The sequence below is a fragment of the Pseudophryne corroboree genome, chromosome 1 (genome assembly GCF_028390025.1).
Source record: "Pseudophryne corroboree isolate aPseCor3 chromosome 1, aPseCor3.hap2, whole genome shotgun sequence".
In the NCBI taxonomy this organism is placed as follows: Eukaryota; Metazoa; Chordata; class Amphibia; order Anura; family Myobatrachidae; genus Pseudophryne; species Pseudophryne corroboree.
The window spans coordinates 287,685,225-287,705,589 of record NC_086444.1 but is presented as its reverse complement, the minus strand read 5'-3'; the positions used below and the strand labels follow the sequence as shown (position 1 = coordinate 287,705,589).

Sequence of the window (20,365 nt, the reverse complement as noted above, 5' to 3'; positions counted from 1 at the left end):
ACAAGTTTGATACTTTGGCCTCTGAGGACCTGAAGTTTGGTCAATCCAGGAGCCTCCGCGCTCTCCCTCCAATTCTGGGAGCTTTGGTACATCCGCGTGGTACTAATGTGGACCCCAGCATCCTCTAGGATGTAAGAGAAAATAGGATTTTGGTTACCTACCGGTAAATCCTTTTCTCGTAGTCCGTAGAGGATGCTGGGCACACGACCAGCGCTTAGTTTTCCTGCTATCGTTATTTGGTTCAGTAGAACTTCGTTTTAGTTGAGTACTGCATTATTACTTGGTAAGTAATATTTCAGCGGTTGCTGCGTTTCAAGCTAGGTTAGCTTGATGTGCATTGTATGTGTGAGCTGGTGTTAATCTCGCCACTATCTGTGTAAAATCCTTCTCTCGAAGATATCTGTCTCCTCGGGTACAATTTCTAGACTGAGTTTGGTTTGGTAGGAGGGGCAGTGAGGGAGGAGCCAGCCCACACACACAAATTCTTAAAGTGCCAATGGCTCCTGGTGGACCCGTCTATACCCCATGTTACTAATGTGGACCCCAGCATCCTCTACGGACTGCGAGAAAAGGATTTACCGGTATGTAACCAAAATCCTATTTTTTTACATAAATGTAACATGTGCATGTCCTTTAGGTCTCTTAATGACACATATTACACATATTTTCTTTTGCATAGCTTTTGATATAATAATCCAAATGTTATTTTTACTGTTCAGGTACTATTGATGTTTGGAGTCTTCTGCTTGATCGGGAACCTATCCATCATTATCAGCACAACCAAAAAATCCAGGCACTAGCTCTGTGCCCAGAAACCGCTGCTATAGCAACAGCATCTAGTTTCCAAATCAAAGTGGAAAGCCCTAATGATAAAGGGTACTGGCGCAGTCGCTGCATTTTCCAGACTCAGAAACTGGTGAGCTCTTCTTATTAATTACATTGGTTGGATTGGTGTAACAGTACTCAATGGAGTTATGGTATTGTGTAAAAATACCCCAATATTTTATATTATTTTTATTATCATCATCATTATTATTATTATTATTATTTTTAAAGCTGCAATGCTACTTTTTAAAAAAAAATGTTTTACTAATGTCCTCTTTCATTCCCAAGCCTAATGGGGGTACACACGTAGCGATGTGTGCTTAAACTCTAAGCAATCTGACCAAATTACTTAGAAAAGAAGCACACATCGCTCCGTGTGTATACCCCATAGTGATAGCGATGCGCGGCCTCGCACGACGCTTTCGCCGGTTCTAGATTGTCCTAGATGAGTGCTGAGAATTCTGTGCTAGATCGCTCTGCACACATCTCCCCATGTGTACCCCCCTTTAGTCAAACAGGGAGGAGTACAGTGGGAGTATGAAGAAGGTGAGGGGTGCAGGTCAACAAAAGGATGGGGCAGTTGGGGGATGTGAATAAAGGGGGGCAGTGGGGGGTGAGAAGAAGGGGGGCAGTGAGGAGTGAGAAGGATGACCAGTCATGTCTTGTACTTCTAACATTCTATATTCACTTCACATCACATTAATGTTTCCATTAAGCTTTTTGGAAATTGTACACTATAATGTAGAGTACCGTACTTGTATTCAGTGCAATATATAATTGTGTTAATAATGACCATATCAGTAAGGAGCTTGTATGTGTATAGACTATGTTTGTTTATGCAGTGTGTAAAGTCTTAATATATTTCCCTCAATGTAATAGTTTAAACTACAGTGTTTGGTATTGCTTTCAACGGTGGGTTGCAAATGACCAGCATACTGACCTTCGTCTGGACTGTTCTGCTTCTTAATTTATGTGGAACAGCCTGCAAACCACAGAGCCAGCCAGAGATGTGCCTGGATCTCGTAAAATCCAGGTGGTGTCTTGACTGCAGGCATTCCTGGATCTAGCTGGATTTAGGCATTTTAGGTGCAGAATTATATGGGTCTCCGTGAATCTAGGTATTCTACATTCAGATGTATCTTGATCTAGCAGAATCCATTCGACTCCAATGCAAACTTACCTACATCTTGCAGGATCTATGTGTTCTGATTGATAATTTTCCTTTAGTTTAACAAAATTCAGTTAAGGTTAGTTTCATAACACCTGGCTACTTTTACATGTAGAATACCTCAGAGTTTTACACCCAGAATACTTTGGTGAAGTGCCCGTAAGGCTGTGTTCAAGACATCCAGAACCAGAATGTTTGTTGTTTTTCTTGGGTTTTCTTTTGATATTTTTATGTTTATGCTGAAGATACATATTGAGAATGCTTGGAACTGTCTAGGTTGGATCAAATTTTGCGTCGGGAATCTGCAGCTGTGCAAGGCCTGCATTAACATAAACAGGTGCGTGTCACCCCCCCCCCCCCCTCCCCCACCTCCATTTTCTGGTAGGAGAGAAACCAAGGTCTGCATGCTGCCACGCAGACTTCCTGGCCTCAAAGCCCCTGCTTCCGTAGGTCAGCTGAGTAAGCTGGAGCTTCCTCAGCTAGCCCTCTGTGTGGCTGCGATGTTGGATCTAAGCTTGCAACATCGGTCACAGTGCTGGGACATGCATGAGGCGTCTCTTCTGCTGAGACATCTCCTGCATTTCCCTCCTAATAATTGGACAGAGATGTAAAGCTGCTTGCAAGCGGCTTTGCATTTTCGGCCATCTCTGAATCAGGCCCATCATCTGTAAGTATAGTCTCCTAAGAATTGCTCTTTGTCATGGTTTGGCAATATAAGTTCTAAATCCCCATTTCCCCCATTACCTTGTATTTTCTAGACTTCTTTTTAAATAAATAGGTGCAGTAAAGGACCTAGCCAAGTGGAAAGCAATATCCCCAAGCTATTGTGAGAGGATTAAATGGGATTGATTATACTACGGAGAGGGGATAAAGAATAACTGTGGCGAGTGATGACCACCCAGTGCATTTGTATCTGTGTTTACAGATTTTGCAATTATAATAAAGCTATCTGTTTCTGCACATGCTCACTCAGACAATCCGTTTTATTACATTAAGATTGTTCTGTGTGTGTGCAAGTCATTTAATGAAAAGATCATTTATGAAAGGATGTCCTGATTATGTTTATAGGTATGTTTTTAGTATTCTCTTCATCTGAAATAGGTAAAGGCTTGCTGCAAGAGTATGCTTATATAATCACCTCATAGCACATGCATTACACGCGTACAGGGAGATTAGAAGAAACATGGATTACTGGGCCATTAGTTAGTGACTGCCAGATTCAATAACATTATCACATTCCTCTGATTTCAGTACCTCACCTGTGCCTGTAAGGAGAGCTGGCAACGCTTCTGGTGAGGCTCAGCAGGACAGAGCTGAGAACCACTGCTATAAATTGTCACACAGCTGCTATTTTATTTCTTTTTTAGTACACAGATAAAAATACTTTCTCTGGCAGGGTCCACAGTTTATCCACAGGATAACAATGGGATATGATGGAGCGACAGTGGATTGGCACCAAATGATCACAAGCTTTCAGGCCTCCCAGGATGCAACGGGCCCGTCCATATATCCCCGCCCACTGGCTCAGGCAAATCAGTTTTTTGTATGGTGCGGAAGGAGCCGGACCATGGTCAGAGGGCTGCTGTTCTAGGGCAGCCCTGAGCTTTCTTATTTTATTTTTATTGTCTTACTATGTTTTTGAGCGATCTTTCTTAACAGCGTCTTATACGCATATTGGAAAGAGTCGCTCCAACAACTCTCCGTCGGGTTGCAACAACGCTTACCCATGTGTACAGTGCTGTCTCGGCAGGCGTCTGTGTCGGATATACTAGCAGGTCCAGCAGACGTTACCAGGCTGTGGCCGGAGCACAGGGAGAAGGTAAGGCATCGGTTTCCCGTAGCCGGGGAATACGGAAACAGCCGCACTGTATTGGAAGGAGACTACCAAACAGTAGCTGACGCGCCGCCACCACGGGTGCTCCAGTGCTAGGCCTTAGGAATCATAAGGCACCAGAAATAGTATGAGGCTGCGATCCCTAGGGTTGATATCAGTGGTGGGGAGTTAGACGCTCTCCTGGTCGCCCCTCACCCCAGTTCATGACCAGTTTCCGCGAGTCTCCCGCCATGAACTGTTGCCTCACTTCCGTCTCAGACGCTACAACGAGGGGTCTCGGTCGCAGCATAGGCCGCTGCGTCTGTGTTCAGTAAGCACTACCGCGAGGAGACCCGGTCGAAATACAGGCGTCTGTATGGCCGGTGCATCTGTATGCACAGTGCGTCTGTGTTCACTTAAAGTTCCCGGAGCGGCGGTGTACACTAGTAGCGTCTGGATCCACTCAGCGTTCGCTAACGTATTGATCGATCTTGGAAGTGAGGTGAGTCTCCCTGTATCCCACTCTACCGAGTACGGGTTATACAGCAGTAAATTTCTATCTACTTTTTTCAGTATGAATAGTTAAGTTTAAGTGCCTATTGCATATGAGTATCATACTTAAATGTGTTTGTAGTTGATTATGTGCTCATATGACTAATATATAACATGTGACTGACTGCTAGTGTGATTGCTGAATTTAATATATGTTTAAATTCAGCAATCACACTAGCAGTCAGTCACATGTTATATATGTTTGTCAGTTGGTCTACTGATCCTCAATGTTGGTGCATGGGTAAGGGTCGGATTGATATCACTTTAGAACTATACAGTGGTTACAGTCACAAATTGTGTAGTACACTGTGAAAGTGCTGATTATTTATCATGTCTAAGAGCGGCAAAGGTACACTTACAGTAACACCAACACTCATCATGTTGTCTTGCAAAAACTGTATATACCTCTCTGATCTAGTACAGGATGCTTTGCTTGTCAGTATGATACAAGGCAGATCTCTGATCTACGTCAAGTACAGATAGATCCCCCTTGGGCGATGTTTGCACAGACCTTGTCCAGTATAGCTGAAAGGTTAATTCCTACAGCTTCGATACCAGCTATAGGGTTCATTATTAACCCATACAGGAAGCTTTCTACCTACGGTATCCCCAACAGCTTCTCTAATAATACAAGCTGAGAAACCGAGTATAAATAAATCATCAACTGCACAGGCTACACAGGATGATTCATCAGACGATGAAAGCTCTATATACTCTTCTTCGGCATACAAAGAACAGGTAAAAGTATCAGCTCAGTGAATATAGCTGAGTTAATGAGAGCAGTAAAGGTTTTTCTATCCTTAGAGGATTTAGCAGAGCCTGTGTTAAAAATAAGGTGCCTATGTTTAAACATCCCCAAAAAATAGGGCCTCCTCAGGGGGGACCCCAGCAGCTGATGAAAATCATGGAAAAGGTTTGGGCTATACCCAATAAAGAATATAGGTTCCCAGTAAATGGGATTCCAAATATCTTTTTCCAGCTGGGGACGGTTTAAAAATGGGAAATGTCTCCTAAAGAGATACGTATCTCATTTGATAGTGCGAAAATATATATGGCCTTTGCCGTCAACGTCAAAAGAGGGATGGTTTTCTGAAAACCATATTGTCTCTGTCTGGGGCAGTCATAAGGCTAGCCATGACTTCACCTTGCAATCTACAGCCACACCGCACTGGATAGGCCCAATCTCACTGGATCTTGGAAGCTAAGCAGTGATGGGCCTGGTTAGTTCTTGGATGGGAGACTACCTTGGAATACCAGGTGCTGTAGGTACACTGGGTTGAAGTACTGAAAGACAGGTTTTCAGCACCTGCAAGGGAGCAAGAATCCCATATAGCTCATATGGACACTAATGTTCTAGGGCATCAGCATTAACAATAGTTGCTTGCAGAGCAGTTTTGCTTACATACATGAAAAGCTGATTCAGAATCAAAGAAGGTTCTGGAAACTTTGCCTTTGGCTGGAAGTTTCTGTTTGGTAATATATTCTGGAGTCAAAATCATACTCCAAGAAGATCACGTTTCCTTCCACATATAACCCCAACATAGGGGTCCTGTTTATGGCCTTATCGGTCATAAAGGAACGTAACAGCCCCAATACAATAAGTTTGGTAAAGCAAAGGCAAACTGAGAGTCCAGCTTTCAAACCAAAGGATAAGCCATCAGCATGATGGTGGGGGCCTCCTTCCGGGGGACCCCAGGATAGGTGGCCGACTTCCTCAGTTTGCACAGATCTGGTAAAAGTCTACAAACAAATACCTGGGTGCAAGAAGCGGTATCTTTAGGTTATGTTTCTCGTTAAGAAGCATCCTCCTCAAAGGTTTTTCTGTTCCAGTCCGTCTCGGGTAGAGGCGAAGGACAGGGGTTTGCAAGAAGCAGTTCAGAAATTGCCTTTGTCATGAATAGTCATTCCAGTAACCCCTGCACAATAGGGACAAGGGTTTTTTCTCCAACCGGGTTTGGGTTCAGAAGGATCCTTTCACCCCAATCTCAAAATCCTAAACAGATAAGTTTGGGTACCACGGTTCACGTGGAGACGTTGCGTTCCATAATTTCTCTAACGTCCTAGTGGATGCTGGGACTCCGTCAGGACCATGGGGAATAGCGGGCTCCGCAGGAGACAGGGCACATCTAAAAAAGCTTTTAGGTCACATGGTGCGTACTGGCTCCTCCCCCTATGACCCTCCTCCAAGCCTCAGTTAGGTTTTTGTGCCCGTCCGAGAGGGTGCAATCTAGGTGGCTCTCCTAAAGAGCTGTTTAGAAAAGTTTTTTTTTAGGTTTCAATCTCAGTGATTCCTGCTGGCAACAGGATCACTGCATCGAGGGACTTAGGGGAGAGATTTCCAACTCACCTGCGTGCAGGATGGATTGGAGTCTTAGGCTACTGGACACTTAGCTCCAGAGGGAGTCGGAACACAGGTCAGCCTGGGGTTCGTCCCGGAGCCGCGCCGCCGATCCCCCTTACAGACGCTGAAGAGACGGCAGAACGGAGGTCCGGAAAGCAGGCGGCAGAAGACTCCTCAGTCTTCTTGAAGGTAGCGCACAGCACGGCAGCTGTGCGCCATTGTTGTCACACGGCTCACTGACTCAGTCACGGAGGGTGCAGGGCGCTGCTGGGGGCGCCCTGGGCAGCAATATAATTACCTTTAGTGGCAAAATAAATACATCACATATAGCCATTAAGGCTATATGTATGTATTTTAACCCAGGCCAGTTTCATAAAAACCGGGGAAAAGCCCGCCGAAAAAGGGGCGGAGCTTATTCTCCTCAGCACTCAGCGCCATTTTCCTGCTCAGCTCCGCTGGTGAGGAAGGCTCCCAGGTCTCTCCCCTGCACTGCACTACAGAAACAGGGTAACAAAGAGAAGGGGGGCATAAATTGGCGATATTTATATATTAAGAGCGCATATATAGTAAACAACACCTTCTAGGGTTGTTTATATACATTTATAGCGCTTTTGGTGTGTGCTGGCAAACTCTCCCTCTGTCTCCCCAAAGGGCTAGGGGGTCCTGTCTTCGATTAGAGCATTCCCTGTGTGGCTGCTGTGTGTCGGTACGTGTGTGTCGACATGTATGAGGACGATGTTGGTGTGGAGGCAGAGCAATTGCCGATGATGGTAATGTCACCCCCTAGGGAGTCGACACCGGAATGGATGGCTTTAGTTATGGAATTACGTGATAATGTCAGCACATTACAAAAGTCAGTTGACGAAATAAGACGCCCGGCAAACCAGTTAGTACCGGTTCAGGCGTCTCAGACACCGTCAGGGGCTGTAAAACGTCCTTTACCTCAGTCAGTCGACACGGGTACCGACACAGATGAATCTAGTGTCGACGGTGAAGAAACAAACGTATTTTCCAATAGGGCCACACGTTATATGATCACGGCAATGAAGGAGGCTTTGCAGATCTCTGATACTGCTGGTACCTCAAAAAGGGGTATTATGTGGGGGGTGAAAAAACTACCTGTATTTTTTCCAGAATCAGAGGAATTGAATGACGTGTGTGATGAAGCGTGGGTTAACCCCGATAGAAAACTGCTAATTTCCAAGAAGTTATTGGCATTATACCCTTTCCCACCAGAGGTTAGGGCGCGCTGGGAAACACCCCCTAGGGTGGATAAGGCGCTCACACGTTTATCAAAGCAAGTGGCGTTGCCGTCTCCTGATACGGCCGCCCTCAAGGATCCAGCAGATAGGAGGCTGGAAACTACACTGAAGAGTATATACACACATACTGGTGTTATACTGCGACCGGCAATAGCCTCAGCCTGGATGTGCAGTGCTGGGGTAGTGTGGTTGGATTCTCTGACTGAAAATATTGATACCCTGGATAGGGACAGTATTTTATTGACTCTAGAGCAATTAAAGGATGCTTTCCTTTATATGCGAGATGCTCAGAGGGATGTTTGTACTCTAGCATCAAGAGTAAGCGCGATGTCCATATCTGCCAGAAGAAGTTTATGGACGCGACAGTGGTCAGGTGATGCGGATTCCAAGAGGCATATGGAAGTATTGCCATATAAAGGAGAGGAATTGTTTGGGGTCGGTCTTTCGGACCTGGTGGCCACGGCAACTGCCGGCAAATCCACTTTTTTACCTCAGACCCCCTCCCAACAGAAAAAGACACCGTCTTTTCAGCCGCAGTCCTTTCGCTCCTATAAAAAGCGACCAAAAGGACAGTCTTATCTGCCGCGAGGCAGAGGAAAGGGTAAGAAAGGGCAGCAAGCAGCCCCTGCCCAGGAACAGAAGCCCGCCCCGGCTTCTACAAAGCCATCAGCATGACGCTGGGGCTTTACAAGCGGACTCAGGAACGGTGGGGGGTCGACTCAAGATTTTCAGCAATCAATGGGTTCACTCACAAGTGGACCCGTGGGTCCTGCAGATAGTATCTCAGGGTTACATGCTGGAGTTCGAAAGGTCTCCCCCTCGCCGGTTCCTAAAGTCTGCTTTACCAACGTCTCCCTCAGAAAGGACGTCGGTTTTGGAAGCCATTCACAAGCTGTATTCTCAGCAGGTGATAGTCAAGGTACCCCTCCTACAACAGGGAAAGGGGTATTATTCCACACTATTTGTGGTACCGAAACCGGACGGTTCGGTAAGGCCTATTCTAAATCTGAAATCCTTGAACCTGTACATAAAGAAATTCAAGTTCAAGATGGAGTCACTCAGAGCAGTGATAGCGAATCTGGAAGAAGGAGACTTCATGGTGTCCTTGGACATAAAAGATGCTTATCTACATGTCCCGATTTACCCCTCACACCAAGGGTATCTCAGGTTCGTGATACAAGACTGTCATTATCAGTTTCAAACGCTGCCGTTTGGGTTGTCCACGGCCCCTCGGGTCTTTACCAAGGTAATGACCGAAATGATGGTTCTTCTACGAAGAAAAGGCGTATTAATTATCCCTTACTTGGACGATCTCCTGGTAAGGGCAAAGTCCAGAGAACAGCTGGAAGTCGGTGTAGCGCTAACACAAGTAGTGCTTCAGCAACACGGGTGGATTCTAAATCTTCCAAAATCTCAATTGACCCCGACAACACATCTGCTGTTCCTGGGCATGATTCTGGACACGGTTCAGAAAAAGGTATTTCTCCCGGAAGAGAAAGCAAGGGAGTTATCCGAACTTGTCAAGAACCTCCTAAAACCAGGAACTGTGTCAGTACATCAATGCACAAGAGTCCTGGGAAAGATGGTGGCTTCGTACGAAGCGATTCCATTCGGCAGATTCCATGCACGAACATTTCAGTGGGATCTGCTGGACAAATGGTCCGGATCGCATCTGCACATGCATCAGCGGATAACACTGTCACCGAGAACAAGGTTGTCTCTCCTGTGGTGGTTGCAGACTGCCCATCTGTTAGTGGGCCGCAGATTCGGCATACAGGACTGGGTCCTGGTGACTACGGATGCCAGCCTACGAGGTTGGGGAGCAGTCACAAAGGGAAGAAACTTCCAGGGCGTGTGGTCAAACCTGGAGACGTCTCTTCACATAAATATACTGGAGCTAAGAGCGATCTACAATGCTCTAAGCCTGGCAAAATCGCTGCTTCAGGGTCAGCCGGTGTTGATCCAGTCCGACAACATCACGGCAGTCGCCCACGTAAACCGACAAGGCGGCACGAGAAGCAGGAGTGCAATGGCAGAAGCTGCAAGGATTCTGCGCTGGGCGGAGAATCATGTCGTAGCACTGTCAGCAGTGTTCATCCCGGGAGTGGACAACTGGGAAGCAGATTTCCTCAGCAGACACGACCTTCACCCGGGAGAGTGGGGACTTCATCCAGAAGTTTTCCACATGATTGTGAACCGTTGGGAAAAACCAAAGGTGGACATGATGGCGTCTCGCCTCAACAAAAAATTGGACAGGTATTGCGCCAGGTCAAGAGACCCTCAGGCAATAGCTGTGGACGCTCTGGTAACACCGTGGGTGTACCAGTCAGTGTATGTGTTCCCTCCTCTGCCTCTCATACCAAAGGTACTGAGAATTATACGGAAAAGAGGAGTAAGAACAATACTGGTAGCTCCGGACTGGCCAAGAAGAACTTGGTATCCGGAACTTCAAGAGATGCTCACGGAGGATCCGTGGCCTCTACCTCTAAGAAGGGATCTGCTTCAGCAGGGACCTTGTATGTTCCAAGACTTACCGCGGCTGCGTTTGACGGCATGGCGGTTGAATGCCGGATTCTAAAAGAGAAGGGCATTCCTGAGGAAGTTATTCCTACTTTAATTAAAGCCAGGAAAGAAGTGACCGCACAACATTATCACCGCATTTGGAGAAAATATGTTGCGTGGTGTGAGGCCAAGAAGGCTCCAACGGAAGAATTTCAATTGGGTCGATTCTTACATTTCCTGCAAGCAGGATTGTCTATGGGCCTCAAATTGGGGTCCATTAAAGTTCAAATTTCGGCCTTATCAATTTTCTTCCAGAAGGAATTGGCGTCAGTGCCTGAAGTACAAACTTTTGTCAAAGGTGTACTACATATACAACCCCCAATAGTGCCTCCAGTGGCACCGTGGGATTTGAACGTGGTTCTAAATTTTCTCAAATCTCATTGGTTTGAGCCTTTAAAATCGGTAGATTTAAAATACCTTACATGGAAGGTAACCATGCTGTTGGCCCTGGCTTCAGCCAGGAGAGTTTCGGAGTTGGCAGCTTTGTCATACAAAAGCCCATATCTGATATTCCATTCGGACAGGGCAGAATTGAGGACACGTCCTCAATTTCTCCCTAAGGTGGTTTCGGCATTTCACTTGAACCAGCCTATTGTGGTGCCTGCGGCTACTAGCGACTTGGAGGACTCCAAGTTACTGGACGTTGTCAGAGCATTAAAAATATATATTTCAAGGACAGCTGGAGTCAGAAAATCTGACTCGTTGTTTACATTGTATGCACCCAACAAGTAGGGTGCTCCTGCGTCTAAACAGACGATTGCACGTTGGATATGTAGTACAATCCAACTTGCACATTCTGTGGCAGGCCTGCCACAGCCTAAATCTGTAAAGGCCCATTCCACAAGGAAAGTGGGCTCATCCTGGGCGGCTGCCCGAGGAGTCTCGGCATTACAACTTTGCCGAGCAGCTACGTGGTCAGGGGAGAACACGTTTGTAAAATTTTACAAATTTGATACTCTGGCTAAAGAGGACCTGGAGTTCTCTCATTCGGTGCTGCAGAGTCATCCGCACTCTCCCGCCCGTTTGGGAGCTTTGGTATAATCCCCATGGTCCTGACGGAGTCCCAGCATCCACTAGGACGTTAGAGAAAATAAGAATTTACTTACCGATAATTCTATTTCTCATAGTCCGTAGTGGATGCTGGGCGCCCATCCCAAGTGCGGATTGTCTGCAATGCTTGTACATAGTTATTGTTACAAAAATCGGGTTATTACTGTTGTTGTGAGCCATCTGTTCAGAGGCTACTTCGTTTGTGTTATCATACTGTTAACTGGGTTCAGATCACAAGTTGTACGGTGTGATTGGTGTGGCTGGTATGAGTCTTACCCGGGATTCAAGATCCTTCCTTATTGTGTACGCTCGTCCGGGCACAGTACCTAACTGAGGCTTGGAGGAGGGTCATAGGGGGAGGAGCCAGTACGCACCATGTGACCTAAAAGCTTTTTTAGATGTGCCCTGTCTCCTGCGGAGCCCGCTATTCCCCATGGTCCTGACGGAGTCCCAGCATCCACTACGGACTATGAGAAATAGAATTATCGGTAAGTAAATTCTTATTTTTGGCATGGAACCAGGGAATTACATGGTATCCTTGGATAGTCAGGTTTACCATCCTCCAGCAACATTTTCAGTTCCAGACCTTACCCTTTGGGGTTACCCACAGCCTCCAGAGTATTTACCAAAATTATGATTATGGCATCTTATCTCCGCAAGAAGGGGATAAGAAAATTGCCAAAATTGCCATACCTCGAACACCTTTTTTTATCCTGGCACAGGAAATGCTTCTGTGCCATCTCCAACAGACAATGACTTGTCTGCAGAGGCACTAGTGGTTCATATATTGGGAAAAGTCATCTCTGGTTCCGTCACAACGGATGACTCACTGTGGGGCTGTACTGAATTCAAGTCTGCAGAAAATGGATAACCTCGGAACAAGATATCCAAGGTACAGTCAAGTACTCAGGAGCTGTTACACAGTCGAACGATAGCAATCCATGCAGCTATGCGACTGATGGGTTTGATGGTGTCAACATTCGACATGGTGGAGTATGTACAATTCCACTCAAGACCTCAGCAGCGTCTGATTCTAGCCAGATGGAATAGAATACATCAGACAATAAAGAAACAGACTATGGTACTTTCACACAAGGTAAAAAAGTAATCAGCCTGGTGGCTACAGACATCCCATCTAGACAAAGGGAGAACCTTTTGGATATCAGATGGGAGATCCCGACAACGGATGCCAGTCTTCAGGGCTGGGGAGTAGTGTCCGGAAGATTATGGTTCCAGGGAAAATGGACCATAGAAAAAAGTCGCCTGCCAATAAATCTGTTAGAACTTCGGGCCATATATATGGCATTGATTCAGGCAAAGGACACTCTCTTTAAGGAGACCAGTCCAGATCCGCTTGGACAATTTAACGGCGGGGGCGTACCTCAACCATCAGGGAGGAACACAAAGCCAAACAGCAATGAAAGAGGGAAGTCACATACTAAAATGGGCAGAACTCCATCTTCCAGCATTGTCCACAGTATTCGTTTCGGGGTTCCTAAACTGGGAAGCGGATTTTCTCAGTCGATACGCCATTCAAGCAAGCGAATGGGCTCTTCACCCGGAAGTTTTTCAGACTCTGGTAGACAAGTGGGGTTTGCCAGAGATATATCTCATGGCGTCCCGTCTGAACAACAAAGTGCCCGCATACGGGACAAGAACAAAGGATCCCGGAGCGATCTTTTTTGGACGCATTGTCAGTAAATTGGGAGTTTCATCTGGCGTATTTATTTCCTCCGATCATCCTGCTACCAGGCTGGCGAGGAAGATAAAAGAAGCAAAGGGTGCCGTGATTCTAATAGCTCCGGCTTGGCACAGAAGGCAATGGTATACAGATCTGCAGAAAATGTCGATGGATGCTCCACGTCTGCTCCCTCAACGTCCATATCTACTAATCCAGGGTCCTTGTTATCACAGGCATCTGGATCGACTATCGTTAACGGCGTGGCTCTTGAAACCTCTATCCTGAAGTCAAGAGGATTCTCGCTACAGGTAAATTCGAACAATGCACAGAGCAATGAAACCCTCCTCAGCTCGCATTTATCACCGAATATGGCAGGCCTATATTCATGGTGCAGTGAAAGAAATATGGATCCGAAATTTTTCCAAGTTTCCAGGGTCTTAGATTTCTTTTAGGTAGGAATGGATAAGGGTTTGAAGGTCAGCATTGACTGTAGGGTTCCAAAAGAAAAATTGCCAATTTACAGGATGTGCGTACTTTTTCCAGGGAATGCTGCACATTCAACCTCCTGTTTTTCATTTTACAGTGCCTTGGGACTGAAGTCTAGCCCTCAAAGCCCTTCAAGTTGCTCCGTTTGAACCACTTAATAAAATGGATCTTAAATGGTTGACAGCTAAAAGTTCTCTTTCTACTGGCTATGGCGTCAGCTAGAAGAGTATCAGATTTAAGAGCACTGTCATGTTCTCCTTTTCTGTTTTTTTTATCCAGATAGAGCAGTTCTCAGAACTAGGTCTGGGTATCTTCCTAAGGGGGTGTCTAAATTCCACCTTAATGAAGAAAATGTAGTCCCGGCTTTTCAGGTATCGGGATTTTCTGCGGGAGATGCGTCGCAGGACGTAGTCCGAGCATTAAGGATGTATGTGGATCGCACAAGTGCCATCAGAAAGACAGATTCTTTCTTCTTTTCTACAGAATTCACAAGAGAGGATGGCCTGCTACTAAATAGACGCTGGCTAGAGGGCTTCGAATGACGATTTCAGAGGCATACTCTACACGTAAGGTAGGTCCTTCATAGGCAGCACAACATGGTGCTTCAGCAGAACAGATATGTAAGGCAGCCACATAGTCTTCCATTAACACATTCATTAGACATTATGCTGGGATACCTTTGCCTCTTATGACCCTGAATTCCGGCTAAAGGTTCTCCTGTCCAATCAGGAGCGTCCCCACCTCTAAAATTGCTTTGGGAAATCCCATTGTTATCCTGTGGATAACCTGTGGACCCTGCCGGAGAAATATACGTTATGGTAAGAACTTACCATTGATAACGGTATTTCTCCTAAGTCCACAGGTTCCACAGGGATCCCACCCTGATGCACCTGATTTGAGGATCTTGCTACTCACTAACCTCTTCCTTCTTGTACGGAAGGTTGTGCATGTGTGTTCTTCTCGCCTGATTAGGGCTCTACATGATGCTCCTGCCTAGATGCTTTGTAATCCAACTAATTTGCCTGAGCCAGTGGACGGGGATATATGGATGGGCCCGTTGCATCCTGGGAGGCCTGAAAGCTTGTGATCGTTTGGTGCCAATCCGCTGTCGCTCCATCATATCCCATTGTTATCCTGTGGAACCTGTGGACTTAGAAATACTGTTATCAACGGTAAGTTCTTACCATAATGTATAATTTGCTGTGTAATAAGTATGTATCAAGTTTTACTCAGTCGTAAATAGTTGCCCTCAGTGTTTTTTTCAATGAAAAAGGGTACAAGCTCTCTATCAAGCTCACCCCCAGCCTGCTGAAGTTATTGTGGCCAGATAAGTGTGTCTCTGGACTATAAAATAGCTTTTTGGGACAGATATAATAGGTTTATGGGATTCTGAAACTGCTGAGATTTCGCTAGTTAGCGGCATTTGGTTTTAATCATAGAAACAGAGAAAGGTAAAATTGGACGGCAGATAAGAACCACTTGGCCCATCTAGTCTGCCCCTTTTTTTTATCATGTTTTTACCTCAACCTTATTTGATCCTTATTTCTTTGTAAGGATATCCTTATGGCTATCCCATGCATGTTTAAATTGCTATACTGTCTTAGCCTCTACCACCTCTGATGGGAGGCTATTCCACTTGTCCACTACCCTTTCTGTGAAGTAATTTTTCCTCAAATTTCCCCTGAACCTACCTCCCTCCAGTCTCAGTGCATGTCCTTGTGTTCTAATACTTCTGTTCATTTGAAGAATGTTTCCCTCCTGTTTTTTGTTAAAACCCTTGATATTTTTGAAAGTTTCTATCATGTCCCCTCTTTCCATTCTCTGCTCCAGACTAAAGATATTGAATTTTTTTAGTCTTGGGTATGTATTGTGAGGCCATGCACCATTTTAGTTGTCCTTCTGTGTACAGTCTCTTATTTCTAATAATATCTTTCTGATAAGGCCTCCAGAATTGAACACTGTATTCTAAATGAGGCTGTACCAGTGACCTATACAGTGGCATTATTACTTCTCTTCTTTCTGCTGCTGATTCCTCTTCCAATGCAACCAAGCATCTGACTAGCCTTCCTCATTGCTTTGTTACATTGCTTACCTGCCCTTAAGTCACCTGAAATAGTGACTCCTAGATCCCTTTCCTCCTCAGTAATTTCTAACATAGTGCCATTAGTACTATATTTAGCCTTATTTTTATATTTTCTCTTACGTCCTAGAGGATACTGGGGTTCCATTTAGTACCATGGGCTATAGACGGGTCCACTAGGAGCCATGGACACTTTAAGAATTTGATAGTGTGGGCTGGTTCCTCCCTCTATGCCCTTCCTACCAGACTCCGTTTAGAAAATGTGCCTGGAGGTGCTGGTTACGCTTACGGAAGCTCTTGAAGAGTTTTCTGCATTTATTTTATATGTTTGTTATTTTCTCTTTCGTCCTAGAGGATGCTGGGTTCCACATTAGTACCATGGGGTATAGACTGGTCCCTTGGGAGCCATGGGCACTTTAAGAGTTTAATAGTGTGGGCTGGCTCCTCCCTCTATGCCCCTCCTACCAGACTCATTTTAGAAAATGTGCCCGGTGGAGCCGGTCACAGCTAGGGGAGCTCCTAGGAGTTCTTTTAGTTTTATTGTTGTTTTTTTTTAAAGAGTTAACAGCCTCCCTGCTTCGTGGGACTTAGTGTGGGGAGTAGGATCCAACCCTTGAGGTTAATGGCCCCTATCTCCGCTGACAGGACACTGAGCTCCTGAGGGGGGTGATCGCTAGCCCCCGAGGCGACCGCTCACTCCCGCAGCACTGCCGCCACCCCCTAACAGAGCCAGAAGATGGAGTGGTGAGTATGACGCCGGTGACCCGGTAAGCGGGTCACCGGCAGGAATGGCGGCATGAGGGTCAGAGTGCAGCGTTGACAGGTTGCGCTCCGGAGGGCTCAGCGGTACCATAGTGTGCGGTGCTGTGAGGGGCGCCCTGGGCCAGCGCAACACCCTAACACTGGTCAAAACTAGCTAACAGGGGCTAATCCCACTGTTAGCTGCAGCAAACCTCAGGCCAGTACAAACTAATAAGTGCGGGAAGACACGCCATTACAGGGGGCAGGGCTTCTCAGAGCGGATCCAGCACTCACCAGCGCCATTTTCTCCCTGCAGATCACATACAGAGACGCTGACAGGGAGCGCTGACCCTCCACATAACTCCAGCTATCCTGTGCGGTACCAGGGGGTTTATAGAACGGGGGGAGAGAGTGTTATTAACTGTTTTAGCTTATTACGGTTACTCAGTCAGCGCAACTGGGGCGCTGTGTGTGCTGGCTCCTTATATTCTGTCTCACTCTGAAGGTACTTGGAAGAAACTATGTCTGACATTTTCCTGTGTGTGTGTATATGTTATATATCTCACATTGCCATGTCTAGGGACTCTGTATCTTGTGCTGCAGAGTGTGTCCCCTCTCCAGAGGAGTTTATTCCATGTACTCAGGAATGCAATGTACTGTCTCAGCCTTCTAAATCCGATCCCCCATGAGTGGCTTCTCTTAAGGGAATGATATCCCAGATTTCATCTAGCATAACGCATAATGAGACAGGAACACAGGTTTTGAAAAGATCTGTAGAGGTTTTGTTGTATTCTGCTCCTGCTACCTCATCCAAAACCCCTGATATATATCCTAAGAAACGTGCTCTTGCCCAAATAATGCAAGTCGACACGGATACCGACTCTGATACAGAAGACGATGAGGGGGATATCCTGGGGGGTGAGGCATCCCTTGCTAAGGGGGTGCAACTCATGATTGAGGCTATTAGGTATATTTTACACATTACTGATATGGTACCTGAGCAGGCAGAGGAGGCTTACTTTACGGACACTAAAAAATCCTCCCTTACATTCCCTGCATCTAAGGAATTAAATGCATTATTTGAAAAATCCTGGGAAAACCCAGAGAAAAAATTCCAGATCCCTAAAAGGGTTCTCATTGCTTTTCCTTTCCCTGAGGAGGATAGGAAAAAGTGGGAAAACCCGCTGGCAGTAGACGCTTCTGTTTCTGGATTGTCTAAGAAAGTGGTTTTGCCTGTCCCTGGGTCCACCACTTTAAAAGAGCCGGCTGACCCGCAAGATTGAGGCATTTATCTTTATACACAGCAAATGGCGTAGCTTTAAGACCCACTGTTGCTTGTGCATGGATTTCTAAAGCCATTGTAAAGTGGTCAGGCACTTTACTAGAGGAGGTAGATTCTATGGATAGACGTGACATTGAATTGTTTTTACGTCACATACAGGATTCTGCTGGTTTCATGGTGGAAGCCATAAAAGACCTGGGACATCTGAATGCGAGAACTTCCATGGCTGTCTCGGCATGCAGAGGACTCTGGCTGTGCCAATGGTCTGCGGATGCGGAATCTAAGAAAAGTGTGGAAAATCTACCCTTCACAGGTCAGGCTCTGTTTGGGGAAGTGTTAGATGCGTGGATGTCCACGGCAACTGCGGGTAAGTCAACCTTTCTTCCCTCTGCTACACCACCGACTAGGAAATCAAATCACACGTCTGCAATGCAGTCCTTTCGGATCGCTAAAGTTAGAAAGTCCAAATCCCCCTCCACTTTCTTTAGAGTTGGTCGGGGGAAATCCCGAAAACCTACATCCACAGGTACCCAGGAACAGAAACCTGGTTCTGCTTCCTCAAAATCCTCGACATGACTGTGGACCTCCCTGCCTGGAAATCGGACAGGTGGGAGCAAGACTAAGAAATTTCAGTCATGTCTGGGCGTTCTCAGGCCTGGATCCCTGGGTACAGGATATTGTTACCCAGGGGTACAGACTGGAGTTTCAAGAACTCCCACCTCACAGATTCTTCAAATCAGGCTTGCCAGTTTCGCTGACAGAAAGTGCTATCCTACAGGAAGCCATTCAAAAATTACTAAGGTCCAATGTAATTCTTCCAGTTCCACCTCACCTACAACACAAAGGTTATTATTCAAACCTGTTTGTAGTACCAAAACCGGACGTTTCAGTAAGGCCGATATTAAACCTAAAGTCATTGAACCCCTACTTGAGGGAATTCAAATTCTAGATGGAGTCTCTGAGAGCGGTGATCTCAGGTCTGGAGGAGGGGGAATTCTTGGTATCCCTGGATATCAAGGATGCGTACCTTCATATTCTGATCTGGCCGCCTCACCAGGCTTATCTCAGATTTGCGCTGCTGGACTGTCACTGTCGGTTCCATTTGGCCTCTCCACAACACCAAGAGTGTTCACCAAGGTAATGGCGGAAATGATGCTACACAAATCGACATGATGGCCTCTTGTCTCAACAAGAAGCTCAATCGGTATTGTTCCAGGTCGAGAGACCTACAGGCAGTGGTGGTAGATGCTCCGACGACTCCATGGGTCTATCAGATGGTGTACATGTTTCCTCCACTTACTCTGATCTCAAGAATTCTCAAAAGGGGAAAAGGTTCAAGCAATCCTCATTGCTCCGGACTGGCCAAGAAGGGCCTGGTACGCAGACCTTCTAAAGATGCTTCTCGAGGATCTGTGGCCTCTACCTCTTTGCGAGGATCTTTTGCAACAGGGCCCGTTCGTCTATCAGGACTTACTGCGGCTATGTTTGACGGCATGGAAGTTGAACGGCTGATTCTAGCTAGATGAGGGATCCCTAATAAAGTTATCCCAACTATGATCCAAGCCATCTAGGGGGTAACGTCTAAACATTACCACCGGATTTGGAAAAAATTACGTCTATTGGTGTAAGAGCAGAACTTACTCTGCGGTGTAAATTCACCTGGGATGTTTCCTGCTTTTTCTGCAGGCAGGTGTGGATGTGGGCCACATAAAAGTCCAGATTTCGGCCTTGTCCATTTTCTTTCAAAAACAATTGGCTTCTCTCCTTGAGGTCGAGACGTTTTTGAAAGGTGTTCTGCGCATACAACCTCCCCTTTGTTCCTCCCACGGCACCTTGGGATCTCAATTTTGGTGCTACAGTTCCTCCAGTCGGACTGGTTTGAACCATTAGATGAGGTGGACGTAAAATATCTAACGTGGAAGTCCGTCACACTGGTGGCCTTGGCTTCAGCAAGACGTGTGTCGGAGCTGGGGGCTTTGTCTCACAAGAGCTTCTATTTAATTTTCCATGAGGACAGAGCTGAACTCAGAACTCATCAGCAATTTCTCCCGAAAGTGGTGTCTGCGTTTCACATCAACCAGCCTTTGTGGTTCCGGTTATCACCGACACTTCCGCTACTTCAAAGTCTTTGGATGTTGTGAGGGCTTTGAAGGTATACGTAAAGAGGACAGCTCGTCACAGGAAATCCGACTCGCTGTTCATTCTATATGATCCCAATAAAATTTTGTGTCCTGCTTCAAAGCGGACAATTGCATGCTGGATCAGGCTCACTGTCCAGCATGCTTATTCCACAGCAGGTTTCAAAATCTGTACAGGCCCACTCTACTAGGTCGGTGGGTTCTTCCTGGGCGGCTGCCTGGGGTGTCTATGCTTTACAGCTCTGCCGAGCGGCTACTTGGTCTGGTTCAAACACGTTTGCTAAGTTCTAAAAGCTCAATACTTTGGCCTCTGAGGACCTTCAGTTTGGTCAATCAGTTCTGCAGGAACCTCAGCACTCTCCCACCCAGTTTGGGAGCTTTGGT

The 20,365-nt window shown here is 46.2% G+C and overlaps 1 protein-coding gene and 1 pseudogene across 1 annotated transcript in view; both read left to right on the top strand.

Annotated features, from left to right (window-relative positions):
* Window positions 1-20,365, top strand: part of FBXW8 (F-box and WD repeat domain containing 8) — a 435,985-nt gene that overhangs the window by 331,379 nt on the left and 84,241 nt on the right. The window contains exon 6 of the mRNA XM_063964341.1: window positions 720-916. Coding sequence (XP_063820411.1) covers window positions 720-916 — 197 coding nt within the window. The remainder of the gene's footprint in view (window positions 1-719; window positions 917-20,365) is intronic.
* LOC134936086 (5S ribosomal RNA) lies at window positions 5,509-5,627 on the top strand (annotated as a pseudogene).